This window comes from Sarcophilus harrisii, chromosome 2, assembly GCF_902635505.1.
Source record: "Sarcophilus harrisii chromosome 2, mSarHar1.11, whole genome shotgun sequence".
NCBI lineage: Eukaryota > Metazoa > Chordata > Mammalia > Dasyuromorphia > Dasyuridae > Sarcophilus > Sarcophilus harrisii.
The window spans coordinates 106,691,337-106,713,279 of record NC_045427.1 but is presented as its reverse complement, the minus strand read 5'-3'; the positions used below and the strand labels follow the sequence as shown (position 1 = coordinate 106,713,279).

General features: G+C 33.7%; 1 protein-coding gene across 14 annotated transcripts in view; it reads right to left on the bottom strand.

The window, feature by feature from the left end:
- Nucleotides 1-1,506: 1,506 nt before the first annotated feature.
- Nucleotides 1,507-21,943, bottom strand: part of EHBP1 (EH domain binding protein 1) — a 444,659-nt gene continuing 424,222 nt past the window's right edge. For 12 of the 14 annotated variants that reach the window (XM_031950538.1, XM_031950541.1, XM_031950544.1 and 9 more), the window contains 4 exons: nt 10,722-10,821; nt 9,471-9,544; nt 2,871-2,985; nt 1,960-2,563 (listed from right to left, as the gene is read on the bottom strand). In XM_031950538.1, coding sequence (XP_031806398.1) covers nt 2,473-2,563; nt 2,871-2,985; nt 9,471-9,544; nt 10,722-10,821 — 380 coding nt within the window. In that variant the 3' untranslated portion in view covers nt 1,960-2,472. Of the gene's footprint in view, nt 2,564-2,870; nt 2,986-9,470; nt 9,545-10,721; nt 10,822-11,865; nt 11,934-21,943 lie in introns of those variants that run through there. The other 2 variants (XM_031950539.1, XM_031950548.1) reach the window with 2 other exon arrangements.

Sequence of the window (21,943 nt, the reverse complement as noted above, 5' to 3'; positions counted from 1 at the left end):
TTTTCCCGGTTTCCACCCTGCCCATTCCCTCTTGGTGCTGGGAGCTGGGGAAAACTGGTAGTGTCAAGAATGGCTAAGGGCTTACTAGTGTCGCTGGCCCGCCGCATGTGGCTGTCTTGGGCCAGAGTTTTTCGCTTTCAAAACCTGCATTTTAGCACTTAAATCTAATCTCACGTCCGAATGTCAGGGCCCCAATTTGAGAGGCTGAAGGAACCTTTTCGTTCCAATCTCTCACCAACAGCCCCTTTTCTCTTCTCGACTTTAGTCGTCCCTATTTCTATTCCCTAACCTCCACCAATACGAACTCTGCTCAGGCCCCGGCAGTACCTTTAGCTGTGTTTCAGCGGACACCAGGAGGAGGGGGAGGGAATGAGGGTGAGGGTTAAAATGATAATGGACAAATAAAGCGGCTTCTTTCTGAAGAGTCTAGGCGCGCACTTTCGCCCACCGATGCCCAAATCCCATTCCGAAATCTAGGCTGACAAGTTTTCATTCCCTTTATCAGGGGAAGCGCCCCGGAAGGTTTTCGAATGTCCCAGAGCTCCAGGACAGGGCGATTTTTACACGGGCTTTGACCATTTTAACTGAATTGTTCGTAAAAAGGATAAATAAAATACATCGTGAGGTTTCTTCTCTTGAACTGGATAGGGAAAAAAAAGTGGTTTCCTTCAGGATGCAGCAGGCCTTAGCTATTCTTCCTCGATTTTGCTGGGCTCTGCAGCGGGGCTCAACTTAGTTCAAGAACTCCTGGGCTGGAGCTTTCTTCTCACTACACAGAATGTAAATATCTCCTATTGCTTAATTCCAAAAATCTTTGGAAAACTCTTCCGTATTTGTCCCCACAGGAATTAATTCAGCTATTGTAGCCTCCCCCCACCCTTCAATCTCCCATGGATGGATGGGTGAGATACAACTATAGTTTTTGAACATAATTTATATTTTCTTATGAGGCACTTGACAACTAGGCCAAAAGATAAACTCGGGCATACTATTATTTTGAAGTCTAAAAACTTGTTGAACAAGCTTTCTTTGTCTGGGACACCTCTGTAAGAGGAATGGTTGGATGACAAAACACTCAGCAGAGAATCGCCAATTCTGTAATTTTTTGCAAAAAGGATTTCTTTCTTCAATTTACCACCCTTCTTCCCCAACCTCTAGAGATTTAAATAAGTTAACAATACTTATACTCAACAGCCCTAAACTCAATGAAAACTGTTAAAATGAAGGAGTAGAAAATTATTAATTTAAAGGTGCAGTAAATAATATCCAGAACCCTTAGTCTAGCAAAATGAATCATACTTTCTTTGGATAAGACTTTAAAATATAAATCTACAGACTGACTTTCAAAATGTATATTTTGTTGTCAAAAGAGCGCAATGTAATTAGATTGGAAGCATTTAATTTGAAGTGAAGGGTGTTTTTTTTTTTTAAATTAAGTCTTGTGGTTATACATATTACTAATCAAACCGAAGTACTAAAGTTTAAATTGTAAGAAAATATCAGTCATTAAGGTAAGAAAGATTCTTTTATTGAAAATTTATATATGATTCAATATTGTAATAAATAAACAGGTAACCATTTCACAAAAAAAAAAAAAAAAAACGATAGAGCTATACTAGAGAAGAAAAACATTAACTGGGGAAATTGCACACAGTGGCAAGGCAGACTTTCTATAGATACAGAATAAATATGAACAGCATTTTTGAGCCAATGTTGAGACTCAATGAAAAGAACCAAGCTTATGTAATAAATAATTATTCAGAAAACATGGTGCATCATTAGATGAAAAAAACTTTCTGTAAACGTATGCATCATTTAGCCCCATCTTTATAACACATCAAATCACAGGGTTCTCTTCTCAAGCTATGTTAAAAAGATCTTCCTCTGACCAAATCAGAGGGGATGAATTCTATTATGCTTATAGTAAAGTGGAAAACAACTGCAGGGGGAAAACATGGCTAAATATAGCATAGCTTAATAATTTCATTGCATATGATCTAACTATAAAATTTAGGTAGCATATTAAGTATTACATATGGCATGACTAGATGAAATCATTCATATTTTTCCTAACCCCATTTTACCCCTCCCCCCTCAATGCTAACAACAACAACAACAACAAACAGATTTGTTTTCAATTTTTCTTCCCAACAAAAGATTAAAGAGGCAGATTCTTCTTCCTTGAACAGCTTCTTAAACATCTCCAATACCAATCATCACCTACAAGGTTCTGTGCAAATCTATTTCACATAATTTCAAAAGAATGACAAGCTCACAAGTAAATCCTGATACAAGGCTATTTGGAAGTATTGGGATTTTCTCCAAGGAAGGAGGGGAAGGGGGAGTGGGATGAAGTAGAGTTGGGCCAAACAAAATGCTAAAGTTTTAAATCAAGAATGAGTCTCCATCTTCTAGTCTAGGTCCCACTAACAGGACACTCGGGAAGGGTTCTCAAGAGTCTCCCAGTTCCAGTTACTGAAGAACACATTTTTCTTCTTTCTTGGCCATCTTGCCTTTGTTTTGCTCCAACGTTCTTTCCAAATGTTCATCCTCTTCCTCTGCCCTGGAAGTCAAACAAATAGGAAATAAAATTGTTGTTCTTTGGGGTGCCCCAGTACTGAGATTGAGAAATGCCTCTCCCACACCCTTCCTTCCCTCCTCCATTCCGTATTCTCTAAACACAGCAGAGGCTGGCTTCAGAAGCATAATGGGAGGGATGGGCAGATCCCAAATGTAGGGCCCGGGGCCTTCTGAAAACTCTGCTTTGGTTATACTCTAGAGACTTAAAGGCTGAACTTTCCTACAAACTTTCTGGGTCATTTTAAAAGCGGAAGGCAAAGGGCTGCTCCCTCCCCTCAGGCCCAACTCACTGCTTCTCTTGAGCATCCAGGTCCCTGACCAGTGCATCACGTTTGTTCACCAGGATGACGAGCTCATCTAGTAAGAGTTGCTCTCGCCTTTTCTGGGCTTCGGTCTTTTGCCAATCTGAGGAAAGAGAAAAGACACTGGTCACACTCGACGCCTCCAGCAGCAGCCCAAGCCAGCTTCCCGCTTTGGCCTTCTACCCGCTAAGGCTCTCCCACCCTTTCCTCCCTTTCTCCCTCTCTCATGTCCCTTCTACCACTCTGCTTCAAAGAGATGAGTGGTTCTGGGAGATCTTCTGACATTCTAGTAAGACTGGGGAACCCAGGAGCTAGAAAGAGGTGATTAAGATTTCCCCTCCCCCCCAATGGATTTTTTAAATATTGTGGATACTTGGACTGCGGCTGGGCTCCAGACTGCTTAGGATAGAGGGCGTGGCCAGGAAGACAAGCCTGAGGCTGCACCTGAGGCGAGATGAAGTTTGGGGGGAGTTGGAGCTTTCTACAAAACCCCCGAGAGGGGACCAACACGGAGGCGAGGGACTTTGAAAGCTGGGCAGGGTAGGAGAACCACAAGAAAATCTTTCAGAAGCTGCGAGATCTGCCTCAGAATTTTGCCCCCTCCCCAATCAAACCCCTTCCTAAATAGCCTATTCTTCACTAATTTCCTCCTCACTCTATTTTAGCAGTTGGATGTAGCTCACACTGGGCGCCATATGCTTCACAATAACTTTAAAAGTAGTGTATGAGCTAATTAACATTTTCTTTGAAGTAAAAAAATAAATTTGCCCTGCACTTTTATGTCCTTAAACGCGTAGTAGCCGGCATTCTTTTTAAGAGTTTTGTTCAGCGACCTTAATTTAAAGCATTTTTTTTTTTTTGGCAGAGGGAAAACTATATATTTGCTCCTGAAATCCTTTGCAAAAGATTGGGAAATCCGGTGGGCAGCTCCCCCTTCCAACTCTCACCCCCAGCAGACTTGCCTGTGCCAGTTTCAAGAGAAACACCTATGATATTTCCCAACCTCTCGTCTTTAAGTCTTTCTTTAAGAAGAAGAGCAGTTTCATTTCATAAAACAGGACCATATTTAACATTTAAAGCCCTTGTGAAACCAAAGCCAACTGCTCTCTGGACAGACTGTAAGGGCTTGTAGCTGTCAATCAACCACCAGTCTACCCCGCCTCCCTCATTAGGAAGGTAAACAATGAAAAGAAGAAGTAGATGATGAAGGAGATAGCAGAACAAATGAGGACCAAGAGGGAAACGGGACACCAGCTTAAAAAAGAAAAAATCTATAACCACTGACTCAGGCAGTGTCCCCTCCACCAAAGCACTTTCCAAAAATAGAGGAAAGAGTGTAGGCAATCCTTTTGGGTTTTTCTCTCCTCTTTCTCCATTGCCCTGGGCAATCACGTTAAAACTCACATGGCTGGTGCTTATTCAGATAAACCTAACAATGCACACCAATGGTTACCATGTGAATCTTCACAAACCACACAAGAATGTGCTGGTTCAAATCCCCCTGACCCCCCTCCAAAGCAAAATTTATTCAAGACAGCAAACTGCTCAGCAGCCTTATGAAAGCAAGTGGTGCTAGAGGGAATTCTGTCTTGTATTTACAAATTAAAAATTAGATGCATCATCATGCAATAAAGGTTAGAATAGCAGCAAAAGCCAGAAATGTTTAATTACTTTTATCACTATTCCTTTTATTCTCTAAGCTCAGATATACATAAATAAAAATAAAATGTATATTACAAATACAACACACATTGTACAAACACAAAATAACCTTATCATAATGTTCCTACAACCAAGAGTGTTTTTTTTTAAAGAAAAATAAAGATTACTACTGAAAGTTTTTTTAAAGTTATATTACTTAGGCTAACTTGCTGAAATTTATCTTTTTAATAAAAAAAAAAAGAAAGATAGTAAAATTGTAGAATGTAATGTTATTTACAACCTTGCTCTTTTGATTCAAATGGACAGATACTAGAAAGAATATTTACTGCAATTGTAAATCAAACTCCAACTATACAGGAGCTGAATTCTGGGTAACTGGTTTTTGAAACATAAATATAATATTTTTAAAAAGTGTTTTTTGGTAATTAATCAACATGTACTAGAAACTAAAATTAGGCAAATAAGAAAGATCGCCAGTTTTGACTAATGTTTATCTTTTCCATTTTACACTTGTGGGTGACGACAACTGCTGTAAACTTTCATTTAAAATTTGCTCATCCTGGTTCAATACTTTCTGTGGGAATTATACCAGGTGCACCTGTTGAAAAATAAGTATTTTCTTTTACAGACTTCAAACCATATCAACTTAAACTTTCAGCTAATTTCTAGAAGGGTAATTATATATACATTATAATTTGTATTTATAAAGCTCTTGCTAAGAAATATATCAATTAGTGACAAGGAAATGAAATATAATATCTATAATTAATTATTTCTTTGATTCAATAAGCATCAAGTACCTACAATATACAAAACATTTTGCTAAGCAATGGGGCGTACAAAAATTAATTTCACTGATTTGTCATTCACTGTTAGTTTTAATGTTCCAGCTAATAATAAGGAATATAAGAATTCTTTTTAGAAACAAAATTCTAGAACTTAAAGACATAGTTTAGAAAAGAAAAAAATCTTTTAATTAAAAAAACTCCAAACACCTATTATTTAATAATCCCTATAGTACTCAATTTCTCATTATTCAGAAACCTTTAAAAAAGTTACTAGACATTATAATTTATCTGAAATTCTGAATAAAAAGTAAAGCTGTTTACTTTTAATATGAACTTAAAATCCAAACTGTTTCAATATAATTAATGGGGTTTTCCATTGTGAAATACATATCTGCATATCACATATGATCTCCAAACATACTTGATTATGTAAGAAATAAATGTTAAAACTATGCAGATAGCAAAAATGTGACATTAAACATTCTCACACAAGGTAAGAACTCATATCTTTATTTAAATGCTAATCTTGTTTTTTTTATTGGGATGAATTTTATTTCTGGAACCAAAATTATTTTACTTAAGTCAATAAGAAAAAAAGCCCCTTTGAAACAGCTTCATGTATAAGTTCTCCAAATATTTTGAAAAGTACATGCATGTAAATTTAAAATTTACCTATTACACATTTAAAGAAAGGATTATTTTAATAATACCATTCATAGCTACTTACATTGACTCTGATTTTCAGAAACTATAATACAGAATATGATTAATTTAAAGATTCTAGTGCATGATTTTTCAAAAAAGCTATATATCATCTCTCAATAAAATAGGCTTAAATATTGATGCTGCATTTGAGCCAAAATAGTGAAATAGAGAAATTCTGTTCTATCAGCCTGCATTAAGTTGCTAAATATATTTACACTAAAATACAAAAAGTGGGTTTCTTTTCTTGAATTTTAGAAATCTACATATTTTCAATAATTCACCTATAAGTTCTATATTGTTTACTTTTTTGTTGAAGCAAACACTTACCTTTAAAAAAAGGCAAGGATATTTCCCATGAATACTTTAATATAAAAGGCCTAAAGTTGTAGTAAACCTTCAACCTCGCCACTATAAATAAGCCTCACACTTTGATGAAAATTAACACTAGTTTTGTAAAGAGCACATTGAGGGATTGCAGTCAAGTCTTATCTTTAGTTCCAGTCAACTAGCAATCCTGAAAGAGTTTGCATCATCATCAGAGCAGGCCATTTGATAGGATTCTACTGCTGAACCTAATCAATCTATGGAATACTGTGGCTGTGCTGTGTAACAAAGCTAAAATAGATTTACAAATGGGGTTTTAGGGGATAAGCTCCTCCACAGGATTACATATTGATTTTAAATATAAAAAGCTTATCATATAAACCATAACTACAAAAATAGTGAACCTGTGCATAAATCCTTTTAGAAGAGCACCCACTTCAAACTATACGCCAAGAATAAATCAAGCTGTACAAAACCCTAAAGAAGATCCATCTCTTGTGCAGGAAATGGACGCTCTACTTTCTAAAAGCCCACCCTAACGTGTGCAGAAATGAATTTATCTTTTCCAAAAGGGCATAAATACTATGGAAAAATATAGGCAAAGTATCTAAAGCACCTTCATTAGCTTAAGGTGTATCCAGATATGAAATTGACACCTCAGAATGAAATAACCAAAGTACTTATGACTTTTTTAGTAGAATGATTATAATTCACACTTTATTTTTGCTTCCAATCCAATAAATTTATATTTCTTTTAATCAAGCATGGTTTATTATGTTCCTTATATACATCTTTTAGGATAGACAGTTTCAATAGCAAATTTACTTGTAAAAATTACAATTTATTGCTAAGCCCTATCATCACTGCTAAATGGGAGGGAGAGGAATGAAAGCTAGGAACATACTTACAAACAAAAACAAAAACAGTGTTGCCTATTCATTAGTTTTCCCTGTGAAGTATTTTAACACTCCAAAAGGCTATTCAGCTGTATATGCATCCATTTTAACAGTTGGCTTCTTGGACAGTGTCTTCACATCACTGAACATTACAATGGTCAACACCTCTACATGACAGTACTGCCTACACACTGCTCACATTAGCAGGGCAGAACAACATTCAATAAACTGCTTTTATTTGTAATCAGCAGCTTGATACTTTTTCTTTTCTTTTCAACAACTAAAGATGAAAACACAGATAAGTTTTTTTTTTCTTTTTTAAAAAAAGCACTGACATATCTGGGACAGTAACATTACATTAAAAGCAAAAAACAAAAAACCAAACCAAACCTAGCAACTGATATCATGTAAAAAGTTTTAAAAAGGAAAGAAAGTTAATTGTTTTATTATTCTAATGAGGGAGGGAGAGTTTTTAATTTTTATTCCAGTTGTATAAAAGTATCAGGTAATTTATGCTGCAAATCTGGTGGGTCTATTTGAGATTGTTGTTTGTACTCAGTACAATGCTAAGATAACTTTTTCATATCCTATAGGAATAGTAGAATGCCTTGGAACATATGGTTCCTATTGATTTTATATAGTCAGCTGCTATATGAAACCATGTACAATTATACCTAGAGGAAGATGCATGCAAAAGCTATTAGAATCCATGCAAAAAAGACGATAGTAGAATTATGCTTTTTCCCCCTCAAAAAAAAAAAAAAAAAAAAAAAAAACCAAACAAATGCGTTGACTATTTACTGTACTGAATTTTCACTTGGCTATTTAACTTTCTAATCTCTTCTAAAGGTTATGTGAAGTCCATTGGCAATTATGTGACTTACCACAAAAATTCTTAATAAAAAAGAACAAATAAAATTTATCATCTTTGTGTTCTCTTATTTCTGTAATAAACTTCCAAAAAAAAAAAAAACCCATTTGAAATAAGCAATTTTTTAGTTTCTTTTTGCACTTTTGTTATCACCCATATCATATGAAACATTTTAATTGCTATCTTAAGGATCTTATCCTTATAAAATCTTAAGGAATTTATCATAAAATCATTATGTAATTAAGTAAATAAAATTTGATTTCTTAAATAAGGGCTTAACTTCTTATTACATTTATCAAATGAGCTAATTGGTGTGAAAGTGCTTTGAAAAGAATAAAAGTATTATGCAAATGTAGGTATACCCTAGGCATTTTTATTTGTCTTCATTCAATGAAAATCTGGCACTCAATGTTCTAATATTCAAAAAGTACACTTCTCATGGCTTTTTTTTTTTTCTTTTTAGAAACTCAGGTTTCTAGTGAAGTCTCTAAACTAATTAGAATTGATTTATTATGAATCAGGTATCTTATCAGGTGAAAAAAGAAATTACCATAGACAGTCAAAGGGTTAAAAGGTCAATACAGAATAAGAAAATCAATTTGCATTGATTAGACAAAAGGTCCATTTTACAGAGTCCAAAGGATTAACTTTTAAAGCAAACATCTTTGAACTGTAAGACAACATTTCCAACCTAGAGGAATAAGTACAGCATTATAAAACACTTACTTTTAAAAAATGACCAAAAATGGTAAGCAATAGGTTAAATGCTAGCTGACATTTACTTATAATATGAATCATCCATATGATTATAATGTAATTCATTTAAAAGTTATGAAAAGTGTTTGATTATTTTACTTATCTCCTATGTTAATCTCTTTGAGTATTCATTTAGGTATAATATTTAGACTTACAGAATTATAGAGTTATAGAAGAGTAAAAGGCTGGTTTATTTCAGTCTTCTTGACACTAATGAAATATGTTGAAATTTTGACTATCTAAAAACGAAATATTAACTTGATGTACCTTTTAGCGCTTGTGTAAATAAGATGCCAATGAATAAAATATCAATTTTACTTTAGATTTTCTATTTTACACAATTTAAAATTTGTTGGACTTAAGATGATTTTGAACTTAATTACAACACAATAGGTACCATAAATGAATACTCTATCTGAATTAGGGTACTTAGGTGGTATCTTTAAGTCATTTATATGGTAACTGCTGTATATTCATAATGAATAACCTTAGAGATGCTTGAATTTTGTTTTAGAACTGAATCCTCTGATAGTTCAGCCTTTGTATTAAGGGGTTGTTTTTTTTTTCTCAGCAAAATGTTTCTTACCTTCAATTGCAAGCATGGCCCGCAACTCCCGGTTCAGCAGCTCATAGCGTCTTTCTAGGTCATGTTCTTTTTCCCTAGGCAAGTTTAGAAAGTTCATCAATATGCTAATGACTAAATCATTAAACACTTAAAAGGACCTTTAAGTTACATTGATTTTAGGACTCATAACTGACTTTTCCTTTAACTTTAAGCTACTCCAAACAAATGATACAGAAACCTAAAACCTTCATCAGCTGGTGCTGTTCTTGGTGGTGGTCACTCTTCCACAACAATTTCAATTTGTAGATAAATAAACTGATTCCTAAAGACTTTATGTACATAGATTGTTGTAGGAAAAAAACAATTTTGTACTGTTAAAGTTGTTAAAATATATTTTTTTCCTAATTCTTCAATAAACTCTTTTTTTAAACCTCAGAATATCTATTAAGATGCACAGAAATCCTATGTGTACAGATTTTAACGTCACAATGATTAAATTTTGGGTTGAAAAAGTGTTTCTTCATTTAAAAAAAATCAAGTGGAGGTATAAGAATGCATTTATGAAAATGACTTATTTCACTAAAATAAGAAATGAGAGCAAGCTCATCTCTACACTAGGTGGCATCCTATAAGAACACTACTAGTAAGCAAAAAGACCTAGGAAAGAAAGAGGGCCTAGAGTAGGTGAAATGCCAGATACTAAAAATGCTTACTGTTTATATTTTCTCCATTTCTCTGACCCTGATAACTGTACTAATGCTGCCTCTTTAGGAGCACTTTACTTTTACATCATTATCATTTTATTCTACAATATATATGGTCACATCATCTATAGTACAGGTTATATATAATTTCATTTCCTGGTAAAATTTTAATATTAAAAAACTTTTAAGAAAATATTTTAAATTAACTTAAAACTCATCTTTTCCTCTTATGAACTAAATTCCTTTTTTTGAAGATACTATTTCTTGAATACAACATATTTTTCTTCTCTTTTACCCTTTGTATTCAGACCATATTATTTTCAATTTTTATCTATATCTTTTCCTATGGACAACACTATTTTAATATTTATGTTTAGGAGCCAATCTGTCTTGTAACCACAATACACATAATATATTGATTATATATATATATACATACTGATTAATATACTGATAAAAACATATCTAAGGAAATTAAACAAAAATTAAGTCGTTAAAATAAAATGTAAATGAAAATTAAAATGTGATGATGATTATAGAAAAATCATGCTTTGTACTGAGTACTTACAGAAGAGAGAGTTGGTTCATTCTTCGTATTAAAGCATTTTTCTTATTAACTAACATAAACCATTCCTGCATCATAGCTTCTTCTTCTTCTGTGTTCCTTCCTACAAACACAAGAGGATTTATTTCTTATTGTCTATATCAGTCATAAAATAGTTCAGTATCAGTTTTTAAGCATGTAATACCTAATTTTAGCTGATCTAATACTACATTTTAGACTGTTAGCAATAATAGAAGATTAGGGACCTAGACCTGAAAAAATTCATGTTAAAATAATAATAAATAAGAAGCCTATCTTCCAAAGTTGGTAAATTTCAGCTTGTATATTTTCACTCCCCTTTAACATACCTACAGATCATATTAACACTAAGTACAGTAAACAAAGTGTTCTACCATTTAAATCCTCCCCAGAGGCTTAATTGTTATTATGTTTCAATAAGGAACTTGTGGTGCTGACTGACATATGGTCACGATTAAAAAAAAAAAAGAAGGAAAAAAGCCCACCACAACCAACCCCCAACTAAAAATCATTTTGAGAACTATTAGAAGGAAGTTCATGGGCATTGAAAGATTATGTTAAGCCAGTTATCTATAGTAATTTACTTTTCATTGTTTTTTCCTCCAAAAGTAAATCCATAATATGTATATTTTGTCCTGTATCAATTACAGGGTAAACCTGATTAGGAAAATGAAGTTTAAATTAAGAAAAAATATTAGTGATCTGAGATTTTCAAATAAAGGTATCAGTAGATCAGAAAACATTTGAAACAATTGAATTTTAAAAAATATTTATTCCCTAGGGATGCAATGAATTCTTAAACATGTTACATTTTTACAAAAGAGAAGAATTTGAGGGCAAAGGAAGGAAATATTCCTTCTCTGCTCTGATTTGACCATCCTACTCTACCCCCTACACACTGGGAGACACTAGCACATCATTTTCCCCTTAGTAGAAGGCAGACTCTTCCAGGACTCTTTTCCTGTCACTCATGTCAAAAGGCATCTAGTTAAAATTCATAATTCTGGGGGAAGGAATTTTTTTTTTAAGACTTGTAGGGCATCAATTTATATATTGAAGCATAACATTTTACCAGGAAAAGGTTTTTTTTTTTTAGCAAATAAATTGTCAAAACAAGACAAATAATTACCTTGCTATGCTAACATTTAATTCTGCAGTCTAACTTCAGCATAGCATTTACAGGGTTAATAGAAATGTCTGAATAAAAAGAGAAAATATTTTAGTACTTGGTATCCTATAATATTCTGCTTTTTAATTTTAAACATGAAAACATTTTAGCACATAAATGAAATCTAAAATGTTTTTATTTTCTATTATCTAATCATAATTCCACCTGTGAAAAGTACAGCACATATTTTAGATGGATATAAAATGTTTATTTGCTTCTGGGAGAAAAAAAACAGGCAAATTCATTAAATACTGTTAAAATTTTAAAGTATGAAAGATACATAGGACAGATTCATTTAGAGATTGAACAAAGTCTTTATTGTTTTACAGTATTTTTAATCTGTCTTTTAGGGTTGCTGGTTTTGTATTCACTTTGGACCATGTGATGCCTTGACAGTGGTCATGTGATATAGGCTGCGATAGGCACAAATCCCTGGGCAGCAACAAAAGAAGAAAGAGTAAAAAGAAAAAGCTGAGAAAAAGCTTGCAATTTGGAAAAAGGCCAATTGTACCCTGGTGAAGGCCTTTTTGATCAGCAAAATGACACATGTGTGCAATATTAATAGCTATAGATTTTGCGATATATTTTCTCATTACAGACTTAATTCTTGTGCCTATAACTGAAACAGTGACTAAAAACATATATAAATGAAAACTTTGTTGAAACTTTGGCTTGATGCTTTCAAGCAGTTGTAAAAGAAGGAACTAACCCACTCTTAAATTAGCATCATTTTCTTCAATGGGATATGGCCTCCTTGAGAAAAATAATACTGATGTGGTACTGTCATTTTCAATTAAATTCATAATCTGATTTCTAGATAAGAATAAAATTTCCCTCTAGCTCACAAAAATTAAAGAGAAAATGCCTATTAATCCTTCCAAGTTTCAAAATGAAAATAAATGTCTAAAAATTGAAAAAATGCTAACATTTGCTAATGGTCCCTAAAATGCTACAGACGATTCAAATCAATACTTCCCCCCCCCCAATATGAAGATAAATTAATACAATGTGCCTCAAATCTTTATCTGAACTGAGTATAAGTTTATAGGAACATATACATAGCCTAATGATTGTAAACAATTATTTTTTTTTTTACTCTGTGAGTACATGGATTTCACTATTGTTTTAGGGCTTTTAAAAATTAAAAAAAAGCTTTTAAAGTCAGTAAGTTGGACCATTACAAATTAATCCTGACTTTAATAACTGGTTAAAGACCCCTTCAGCTTTATAAGTAACAAAAAATATTAAAGCCTGTGATCACAGTGAGCTTTTCTCATTTCTCCTCTAACCATTTGTTATTTAATCCAATACTAGTAATCCAATTTGTCCATCAGACTTTTAAAGGGCAGAATGCAACTTCCCCAGCTTAGACACTTTTCAAAGTACAATATATTTTTCAAATGAATGCTGGATGTTTCATTTTTTCCCCAACTGTTCCTAGCTCTAATGCAGGAGGAAAAAAAGAACAAGATGAACATTGTTCGTACTGATTAAGTAAGAGCTCATTAAAGAGCTGTCAGTGCCGTACTTTGAATATGCATGAAGCATATAATCAGATCTAGTACCGTCACTAGAGGAGAATACGGTAAGTACAAAGGATTGATTTAATTACTTAGAGTGGGGCTGTGGTGGTAAAGCAGTCTTGTTAGCGCAAAAAGAAAAGGAGGTTGGATTCTGGCACTGTTAGGGAAAAAAAGGCAGTTTTAGCTTCTGCCACAATACCTAATCTCAAGATAAAGCACTTTACAATGTAGCTTAAAATGAAGACTATCATTATTCTATAAAATAGCCATAATTCATTCTATCTTGTTTAATTTTACCTAGTTAACTATTTATTTGGCAAAATAATATTTAATTCATAATTATAATCACATATTTATGTTGAGATATTCCCAATTCTGATACTGGATCTTCCAAAAACTATTTAAAATGAATAATAAAAAACCCACAAACTATATGATTTTAAACATTCTTCAAAAAAAGTGAACGATTGGTCACATTTTATAACATTATTTAATGTTTTCAGTATCACAATTAGATAAGCCTTAAAGTAGCTTTTATAATAAAATTTAAAAGAATTACTAATTAGACTAATCTCTGGTAATACTTTTTTAAACTTATGGGTGGCTTTCTATTTACACATTTCTGGTTTGATTTTCCCATCTGGAAACCTAGAATCTGCCCTAATATTGCACTTCCAGGATCAGGTTTTTTCCCCTTTAGTCATTTGGGAATAGGGCCCATCATTAAGAGATAAATAACCATTAAATTATGGACTGATGACAATTGCAAGGAAAACAATTATCAAAATATTTCCTTTAAATTATTCTTTATGTCATATTGATTTTTTAGAAAATATTTTTGATATTAGTGAACTAATATATTTAAAGTAATCAGGACACAATTTACTTTAGAGTAGTCTTAAAAAAAACTTTAGATATTCCTTAGGCATAATTATGAATTTGAAAATTGTTTTTAGCATGCTTTCAAAGTAAAAGGGTAGAAAACATAAATTTAAAAAATTAAACAAAAAAGACCCTCAAGAGTCTATCTAATGTCTCATGCCAAATTAAAGTGTGGTACAAGTTTTTTTTTTTTTTTTTAATTTCAGTTCAGGGAATACATTTCAGCTCAGGGAAGAATAATTTTATTTCATATTTATTTATTAATTATTTATATATAAACATATGCACATTATTTCATATATTCAATACTATTTTGTAGCATCTCATTTTCTTCTATGTAATTCTATTATCTTAAAATATTTACATATAACTTTTTATATATATTCATTTTGTAAGGAGCAATGCTAACAATTGAATCAATTTTTAAAAATTGGCTAAACACTAAGAATTAAAAGATCAACAAAGTAGGCACCTATCATTTGGGAAATGAGTTAACAAACTATGGTGCATGAATAAAACGTAATATTACTATGCTATAAAAATAAAACAAAAGCAAAGCATATTAGAAACTCAGATAAAGATGAGAAGACAACATAAAGATGAGACGGTAAAGTAAAAAGAACCAGGAAAAGAGTAATGATTACATCAATGTAAAGGGAAAGAATAAGAAACCCAAACTGAAAACTTTGTAATTATGATGATGACCAAGCTTGGTCCCAAAGAAGAATTGAGAAATTCATCTTCTTCTCCTCTTTGCAAAGATGGAGATTCTGATAATGGCATATTGTACACATATGGTTGTGTAAGACATGGCTGATGTGTTGATTGTTCTTTCTTTATTCTGGTTCTTATCTTTCTTTTGCTATAAAAAGGCTAAGCATGGTATAGGGTATTGGAAATGAAAGAGAAGTAAAATCAAAACATATCAACAGAATTAAGATTAAAAACATTGCTAATAAGACAAAACCCCTCAAAATTACATAAACTCAATAAACACCTGGGTATACACATTAAAAAAAAAAAATCAGAACTCATTCATCCATTCCACAAACATTTATATCTATTAAGTACTTACTATGTGCTAAAAGACTGTGCAAGAGGGATATAAAGTTTAGTTAAGGAGACCTTGTTTTTGGGAACACTCAAATCTAAAAGAGAATGGAATATAACATAGATAACCATAATACACAGTGTTGTATAAGTGTTACCTACCTGAGCTGAGAAAGTGTCTTGTTTGTGAAACAGCCAAAAGACTAGTATAATTGGATTGAAGAATAAATAATGGGGAATAAGATGTAAGAAGGCTGGAAAGATAGGAGGAGATAGGTTATGAAGAGCTTGAACACCAGATTCTGAATTTGACTGTGGAAGCAATGTGGAGCCAATGGGGTTTGTTGAGTGGTATGTGTGTATTGTTTATGTGACAGAAAGACATGGTCTGACTTGTGCTTTAGGAAAATCTCTTTGGTGGCTAAATGGAGGATGGATTAGAGTGGGGAGAGTAGAGGCAGGCAGATCCACCAGCAACTATTGTAATGGTTAAAGCCTGGAGTGATGAAGAATACACTAGAATGGTGGGAAGTATCAAAAGAGATGGAGGCATATTCAACAGATGACAGGCTTTGACAATGGATTGCACATAGCAGGTGAGAGGTAGTGGAATTAAGGATGACACGTAAGTTGTGAGCCTGGGAGACAAGGTTGATAGTAGTGTGTTCAACAACAACAAGGAAGGAGGCAGCTAGATGGCACATTAGATTGAGCATCAGCCCTGGAGTCAGGAGGAGCTGAATTCAAATGTGGTCTCAGATACTTAACACTTCCTAGCTATATGACCTTAGGCAAGTCACTTAACCCCAGTTGCCTTGCTGGAAAAAAAAGGAAGGAAGGGAGGAAAGGAAGGAGGGAAGAAGGGAGGGAGGAAAAGAAAGAAAGTCCAGTAACAGGAAAGTTTGGAAATAGGGAGAGTTTAGTGGAAAGATAATGAGTTCAGTTTTGGATATATTGTTTACTGGACATCCAGTTTTGAGATGTCTGAAAGACAGATGGAGATGCAAAGCTGGAGGTTAGCAGAGAGATTAAGCAAGATAGGTAGATTTGAGAATTATCAGCATGATATACCAAAAGGACTTCATCATAATGCAGTTTTATCCATAAGCATAGCTTGCAATGTGGCCTCTTAAGACATTGTAATAGAATGGTTTTAGTGCAGTGTGCTATTTTTAGAAATTATTTTAATTTAAATGAATCCATGAGTTTTAATGAGATGAATTATGATATAAGTATAGACATAAGGACTGAACCACAGGTTCAATCAGTGTAGGTCAACTTTTCTGCAATTTATAAAGTCTTAAGAGAATTGCTGAGGGCAAAGTTGTCAAACACTCCCCTTCAAGTTGTATGTTGTTCACAACACACCTAAGTAGATTAAAATGTAATTCTGGGGGGCAGCTAGGTGGCACAGTGGATACAGCAGTGGTCCTGAAATCAGTAAGGTCCTGAGTTCAAATTCTGTCTCAGATACTTACTAGCTATGTGACCACAGGCAAATCATTCAATCCTGATTGTGTCCCCAACCCAAAAAGTAATTAAGAAATATTTAACTAAATAAATAAAAACAAAATGAAACATAGATAATACTAGATTTTAAAACTAAGTCAATATGTAGCCCATAATATATTAATGAGTATTCTTGACAGCACAGGTTTGGAGCACCAAGAGCACCACTTATATGGGAGAAGCCTATGCCTGTTTTCTAGCTAGTGTGTCTTATTATAAGGAGGATTTATTACATGAATAAAAAGTTGGATAATATCTTTTGTTTTATTAGAATCCCTAAATAGGAAGAAAAAATAGATCTCACAATTTGAATATAATGGTTTAAGAAGCAGTCATTTAAAATTTTTGATATTTTCTGTTCTATTTCTCTGTTCGCGCTGAAGTATTATGAATATTGAGAACAAAATAGAACCACAGAAATGCCTAGCAACCAGGAAAACAGTGTTATAGGAAAATTGTCATTTAAAATTCTCTTCAAAGTATCTTAAACATTTTAGGGGAAAATTTATTCAGTTATTTTTCATTGGGTCCAATTTGTCATCACTCTATTTGGCAAAGATACTGGAGTGGCTTGCCATTTCCCTCTCTAGTTTACTTTTTACAGACGAGGAAATTGAGGCAAATAGGATATCTTTCCCACAGGGTTACACAGCTAGTGTCTGAAACCAGATTTGAAGTGAGGAAAATGAATTTTCCTGACTCCAGGCCTGGCTGGTACCATTTAGCTGCCCTACAAGAAAATTAAAAGGTAGCAAATATACCATAATACAGTGGAAACTAATCAATTACCTGCTCTGAGAGTCACACAATATGTAAAATAATTATCTAATAGAATAGAATAGAATTTCAGTGAGGACAGTGCTTGCTTTGTTTTTGCCTCTGTATCCCTAATGTTTGGCACAGTGTCTTGCACACAGTATGTACTTAATAAATGTTTGCTTAATGGAAACTACTGAACACATTTGGGTTCAAGCCCTAGTTCTGTCATCTAATAGTCCTATGGCCTCTGTCATCTAATAGTCCTATGGCCTCAGGCAAATTATTTAGTCACTTCATCTTCTTCAAATTAAGATAATCACTCTTGTTTTATTTACTTTGCAAGGATATTGTGAAGATCAAATGAAATAATATTCATAAAAGTTTTATAAACCTTAAAAGTTCAGTGTAAACTGATCTATACAAATTGTTACTCCCTGACTTACAAATGAGGACCTCTGCAATGAATAGCTGCTATTGCTCCTTAGTGGATGTGATACTTTTTATGTCTAAACTAACTCTGGCAGGTGTTGCTACTTTCTATCTGGGGCATCTCCTGCCATTGATTCTCTGAGCAAGTGTTGAGGATCTACCTCTGAAAAAGTAACATGTTAGATGCTAACAGGAATGCAAATACAAAGAAGATATCATCCATGCTCCTTTCTGTCTAAGCCATCTCCTACCATTAATATTCTCATGGCACAGAACTGTCTGTTGCTATCACTGTCTATTGAAGCCTGAATCCTCCACCAGTAACATGGTGCATTGAATAGTGTTTTGGTCTTAGGAAGGACTGAATCCCACCTCTGAATCTTGGTGGTGGTAGACAAACCACATGATCTCCTAAGAATCTTTATTTCCATGAGGATATTAATACTGGTACTTCCTGCCTTTCTTACATATGTCAGCTATGATTATTATTACGCTGCTAGAGGAATTTCCTAACTAGAAGGAACTCTAACTTCCTATCCATTTATCTTTAGTCTACTATGAGTACCTCCTTAGCTGTATGATGGGTTATCATCATCAATCTAATCATCAATGAAACATTTGATAGGAAAGAAAGAAAATTTTCCAAGTATTGAGAATGAAGTGTAACAGAAAAACTAAGTACAACATTAGAAAAAAATTAAAGAACTACCACTGTAATGTCTCTACTGTGTTAGGTTTAACCTCTAGGAAGTGGAGACTCATGGACAAGATGAGGACAGGGTGTAATATGTCTCCCTGGAAGGAGCACTTACTTCACTGATATCACAGATTCATTAAAATAACCTAACATTTATAGTGCTCTTTAAGATTTGCAAATTACTTACAAATATTATCTCATTTGATTCTTAACCCTGCAGAGGTCCTTACCTTAATGGAAGCTCAGAAAGTTTAAGTGCCTTGCCCAGGGTCACATAATTAATAAGCATTTGAAGCTAGTTTGGAACTCTGGTCTTCTTGACTCCGCCCACTGCTCTATCCACTAAGTCACCTAGCTGCTTCTATCAAGGATAGAGCACTGGTCCAAATATGGCTTCAGACACTTTCTGATTCTACTCTAGATTAAGTCACTGACCCTCTCCCTACCTCTGCTTCCTCCTCTGTAAAATGGGGTGTTTATGAGAATCAAATGAGATTTTTGTAAAGTAAAATATTTAGCAGATACTTATTTTCAGAGGTCATCTGTCAGAAAATCAGAAGTAATAGTGTGTAGATAAGTTTAAATAGAACTTTAAGATTTATAGAGCTTTTATATGAGTTCCTTTATTTGATCTTCATAACAACCCTGCAAAGTAAATAAAACAAATGTGCTTATATCTTCATTTGAATATGAAAAAGGGACCAAATAAGCCGCCTAAGACCACATGGTTATTAAGGTGATGGAACTAGGACTTGAACCCAAGTGAGTTCAATAATTTCTATTCAAAACCTGCTTTCTAAAGTACTTTGCAAACCTTAGAGCTCTATATAAGTGTTATTATTATCAGTATCATTAACCATGAAGGATACAGCTATCTAGATGATTTGAAAAGGATACTAGCTATCGTTCAAATAAATGAAGCATACAAGCTGTTGTAAGCCATGCTGGGAACCTATTAACATTTATCTAAACTTACATTTTGACAGTTTTGGTGGGTGACCTATTCAAAAATCGAGACTTGCCTGCACTAATGATTATTTACTTTTGGCAAATTCTTTTTTGTAAGACTGTAGCCCCTGGGTTGAGGACAAATGCAAAGCAGCATAATCTAGGGCTGTTATTCACTGTTTAGAGTTATAGATAGCTAATGAACTCTCCCCCATGTCCACAGACCATACTCTTAAAATGGACTTGATATTTCATACAAAAATTTGTGCTAATGAGTCCTCTCAAGATGGTTGCCTAAATGGAACCAAGCAGCCTAGCACCCACAGACCTACTCCACAAAAACTTAAGAATCACACCAGACCAAATGACAACTGAGAAATCCACTGAGAAACTACAGGTTGTGCTTCCACGAAAAGCACAAAAAGTTAGCCAGAAACCTACAGGCAAAAGTCAACAAATTTAGTGCCAGCACACTCAAGTAAGTCAGAAACCTCCCAGTCTCAACAGGGATACGTGTCACCTGCAAGATTCTGTGCTCAGAGGCAGAAAAAGTAAAGTCCTCTTCTGAGAAAGCCTCAGGGTGGTTACAGCCCCAGCACTAGGAAGCAGTAACATCTGACTGTAGGTATCGACATGCTCTAACCTGAACAGCTCAGGCACCTGAAGGTTCTGAGGTATCTTAGCACTCAGGATCTCATAGCTCTAGGGTGGGGTTTAAACGGTAGGTTAACATAGAAACAAACAGACCTAACTAGAGACCAAGAAGGGCAAGACTAACTCACAGAAAAGAGGAATCTGCAACTAGTCCTAATTTAGGTAATAAAACCAGAGAGAGAAATAAAAACAATAAGATAGAAATCACTATAAAGAATTATCTCTAGATCTATTATAAAAAGTTATAATAGATCTAGAGATCCCCAAAAATCCCAGCATGAAAAAGTAACTTTATACTAACTGTAAGCAAAGACTAAATGGGGGGAAAAAAAGATTTTCCATGAGAACAATATGAATACACCAGAAGGGTTCTTATTTATTTATTTATTTTTTTGGTATCATGGATTTCTTTTCTTTTCTTTTCTTTTTTTTTTTTTAATAGCTTTTTATTTACAGGTTATATGTATGGGTAACTTTACAGCATTGACAACTGCCAAACCTCTTGTTCCAATTTTTCACCTCTTACCCCCCACCCCCTCCCCCAGATGGCAGGATGATCAGTAGATGTTAAATATATTAATATATAAATTAGATACACAATAAGTATACATGACCAAACTGTTGTTTTGCTGTACAAAAAGAATCAGACTGAAATATTGTACAATTAGCTTGTGAAGGAAATAAAAAATGCAGGTGGGCATGAATATAGGGATTGGGAATTCAATGTAATGGTTTTTAGTCATCTCCCAGAGTTCTTTCTCTGGGCATAGCTGGTTCAGTTCATTACTGCTCCATTGGAAATGTGTATCATGGATTTCTTTAGCAGTCTGGTGAAATCTAGGGGCCCATTCTTAGAATAAAATGTTTAAATATGTAAAATTAAATACATAAGATTACAAAAGAACACTGGAACATAATTATCAAAAATTTTAAAAAAATTCATGGGCCCCAGGTTAAGAACCCTTAACTTAGAAGAAATGAAATAAGAAGTTAAAAAATGAAATTAAAGTTGTAGAGAAAAAAATAAGGAGAATAAACAGTTTAGAAATGGATGTGGCAAAACTTATCAAAGTAATAGATTGCCTGGAAATTATGATAAATTATAAAGAAATCATTGACTTTATTAGCAAGAAATATTAGAACAACATTTAAAAATCAGAAAATAAAATCTATCTGCTATAAAAACAGCTGATTTTGAGGGGCAGCTAAGTGGAGCAGTGGATAGAGCACCAGCCCTGGAGTCAGGAGGAACTGAGTTCAAATGTGACCTCAGACACTTAATATTTTCTGGCTATGTAACCCTGGGCAAGTCACTTAACCCCAAGTGCCTCAACAAAACAAAAAGACAATTGGTTTGGGGAAAAGATTATTATAGCTTTTTATATACAAAACTTATGCATGGGTAATTTTTCAATACTGACCCTTGCAAAATCTTCTGTTTCAACTTTTCCCCTCCTTCCCTTCACTCCTAGTCCCGTACATGTTAAATATGTTAAAGTATATGTTAAATACAATATATGTATACATATTTATACAGTTATCTTGTTGCACAAGAAAGATTGGATTTAGAAAGAAGGTAAAAATAACC